General features: G+C 32.3%; 1 protein-coding gene across 2 annotated transcripts; it reads right to left on the bottom strand.

Annotated features, from left to right (window-relative positions):
- Window positions 1-680: 680 nt before the first annotated feature.
- LOC112711480 (uncharacterized) lies at window positions 681-2,562 on the bottom strand. 2 transcript variants are annotated; one of them, XM_025764148.3, is made up of 2 exons: window positions 2,302-2,562; window positions 681-2,210 (listed from the first exon to the last, which is right to left on the bottom strand). In XM_025764148.3, the coding sequence occupies exons 1-2, from the start codon at window positions 2,353-2,355 to the stop codon at window positions 1,551-1,553; spliced, it is 714 nt and encodes a 237-aa protein (XP_025619933.1). In that variant the 5' UTR covers window positions 2,356-2,562; the 3' UTR covers window positions 681-1,550. The 2 variants fall into 2 exon arrangements, with proteins under 2 accessions (XP_025619933.1, XP_025619932.1); XM_025764147.3 differs by having other exon boundaries at window positions 681-2,216; window positions 2,302-2,433.
- Window positions 2,563-2,978: the final 416 nt, after the last annotated feature.

Raw genomic sequence — 2,978 nt, 5'->3', positions numbered from 1 at the left:
CCACCTACACCAAACACACGGATAAAAAGCCACCAACGTGAGTAACAAGTTTGTACCGAAGTAGTAAACTTGTGAGCCAATGTGGAATTCCATATTAATTGCATGTTCTGCATATTAAGTGGGCCCATTTATTTATAAAATTTTTTCTCACTCCATGTGCAATCCATCATGATACTTCAAGAATATTGCTCTAACACCTTTTATCTGCTTTGATTTTCATTGATTAGTTAGATTATGTGATCATGTGAAAACAACATTATCCGGTTTTAGTTTTGTACATTCAATTTTTTTCCCTTCCCCCAATTTTTCTTGATATGATGAAACTTTTATGATTTGGGTAGTTTGTTAATATAGTTATATTGAGGTGGATGTGGCCACTCTACAACATGCATTTTTTCCCATGATGAGAAGGCTAATTAGATGTTGTTTTAATGGCAGACACTGAAACATTGCATGGCAATGGGCAAGTGTGCTTCATGTTAAAGAAATTTTCTTGGAAAGATATATCATTACTTGATGGCTGGTCCTCTTCATACTCAAGTATCATCATCATTCAATTAAAAAACTTAGCCCTAAAAAAAGTGCTCAGGTCTTAAACCATATAATGCTTTCTATAGTTACATTTTAATTGTTCAACTTTGCAGGTAAAATAAAAAAGAAGTAAATGACAATAATAATAATATTAGCAAACAATAACTTTCATTCAATAAAACATACACAAACCATTTTTCGAAGCTAGGTTACCAAAGTACAAAATTGTGTCATAATTTAGACGAGGTTAGTTAATTCATTCCCAAGAATTCCTGTGAGAATAATCCAACCCCAATTTGACCTTTACATACATAAAAACAAGAAGATTAACTAGTGAAACACTAAATGCTAATAAAGTTGCTAAACAATTGAACCTCTTTTTCCCCAGCTTACAAAAGTAGTAGTAGGTCAGGGTTTGTTGATGATAAAAAGAGAAAAGGGACAAAGGTAGGGGTGATTCACAATGGCCACCTGTTCCATCCTGATTTGCTTTGCAAAATGAAATATTTGGCAAAAGGGAAATATCATTTTCACTCTCTATTTCTAGTATACTATGTTAATTTACTACCCTTTTACCGCTAAAGGAAATATAAGACCTAATTAATTAGCGTCTCATTTTCAATTTAGTAGTAAAGAAGTGAATATATCTAACACAACTCTTAAGCTGGAATTTGATAAATATTTCGAAACAAAAAAAATACAGAAATAAAAATAAAAACAAGACAGATATTTTATCCAACTTTTATATTCGTCTTGTTTTTTAGAGCAAATGTCTTTTTTTAATTTTTGATCATTTGTCTAAAACAGAAAATGTCTTTCCACAATTTGAACCTAATTAATTTCTAAATATTTAAATAATTGGTCTAAATAGTTGTTGTAAATGGTGAGTAACAACAACTGTTATACCAATTACTTAAATAATTAGAGACACAAATGATCAAAAATGGAAAAAGATATTTATTCTTTTTCCTGTATTAGTATTAGAGTAATTTTGTGGCGAGATAATTATCAAACCGACCTTAAGAAAATGACGGGTGTGGTGGTAGAAAATGATGGGAAGCAGTAGTGGTAGGTAATGGTGTTGTCTTTGTAGATTTTGAAAGAGGAAGGTCAACGGCGGCAGCAGCAGCTTCTTTTGAAAGCGAGAAAAGGTCCGTCTCTCTCTCCCGTTTCTTGGAGAGAGTTGGAGAAGAAAGAACGGTGAGTGGTGGGATCTCAATGGAAGTGAGTTGTGGAGGAGGATGCTGCCATTGTGGCAATGGACCTGCAAGAAGAATGCTCTGCAGCAATGGCCCTGCTTCCACCACCGCCTTCAAAAGCTTTCCTTTCTCCGGCAACGGCCTCTTCTCCGCTAATTCCATCATCATCACTTCTTCCGTTCTTGACTGGTTTTGATTGATTATGCTGCTGCTGCTGTTTTCTTCCGATTCCGAAGAACAACACCCTTGAATCTCATTCTCTTCGTTCTGTGATGTTGTTGTTTGAACTTCAAGCTTTTCTAGCATCAGCTTCTTGCATTTTTCTTCAGCTTCATCTCTTCCTTTCATGGCAAGGGCTAAAAGGTCATTTAGATGGTGTAATTCGCATTCTCTGGCTGCGATTTCTTCTTTCGCTGATTCAATTGTTGCTTCTAACTCTAAGTTTGTGAATAGAAGAGAATGCGTTAACTCCTCTAACCCCTGTTTCTTCAACAACAGAACAACGCGTCAAATACAAAAGGGTAAAATGGTAAAAGAAAGAACCCAAATTCAGTTATTACTTATTTATTACCTGCTCTTCTTGGTAGAAGAATTCCAAGTTAAGAGGGCTGCATTCATATTCCATTCTCTTCTTTTCTTTCTTTGTTTCTTTCTCAGAATATGTGTGTTGAATGAATCTTGTACAACTTTAACATGCTATGCTGTTTTGCTTTGCTTTTATATTTGAATCATTCTTTTCAATGGGACATGGGGTTGGAAAAAAAGGACACAAAAGGCCAAAACAAATAAAGTACCATTTCAAATAAATAAAATAAAATAAAGTACCAAGGCCAAATGGTAAGTGCATTTAGCTTTGTACAAATAGTGTACAACACTACTAAATATTCAACTCTGATCTTTGTTTACTTTTACGAAAGTGTATGTAATTTTTAACAAAAAATAAATAATAAAATTACTTTTAACCATTTAATTTGAGTTTAGTTAGAGAGTTAACCTTAATTTCTTTTCGGTTGCTATCAGGTAATTTTTAAAACTTTTAAATTCTAAATTTTTAATTATAAACTCTAAAACTCTAAATTCTACTTCTAACTCTAAATCTTTCTAAAAAACTAATATTAAAAATTTAATAATAAAAATTAATTAATATTGACTAATGAAAAAAAATTTATACTTATTCTTTAGCTTTTAGATATACTAATTTGTATAAAAAATAAATTTTTTGTGGATTTTAGTTAGAAACTACGTAAT

This window comes from Arachis hypogaea, chromosome 9 (genome assembly GCF_003086295.3).
Source record: "Arachis hypogaea cultivar Tifrunner chromosome 9, arahy.Tifrunner.gnm2.J5K5, whole genome shotgun sequence".
In the NCBI taxonomy this organism is placed as follows: domain Eukaryota; kingdom Viridiplantae; phylum Streptophyta; class Magnoliopsida; order Fabales; family Fabaceae; genus Arachis; species Arachis hypogaea.
This window is presented reverse-complemented; position numbering and strand designations above follow the sequence as displayed.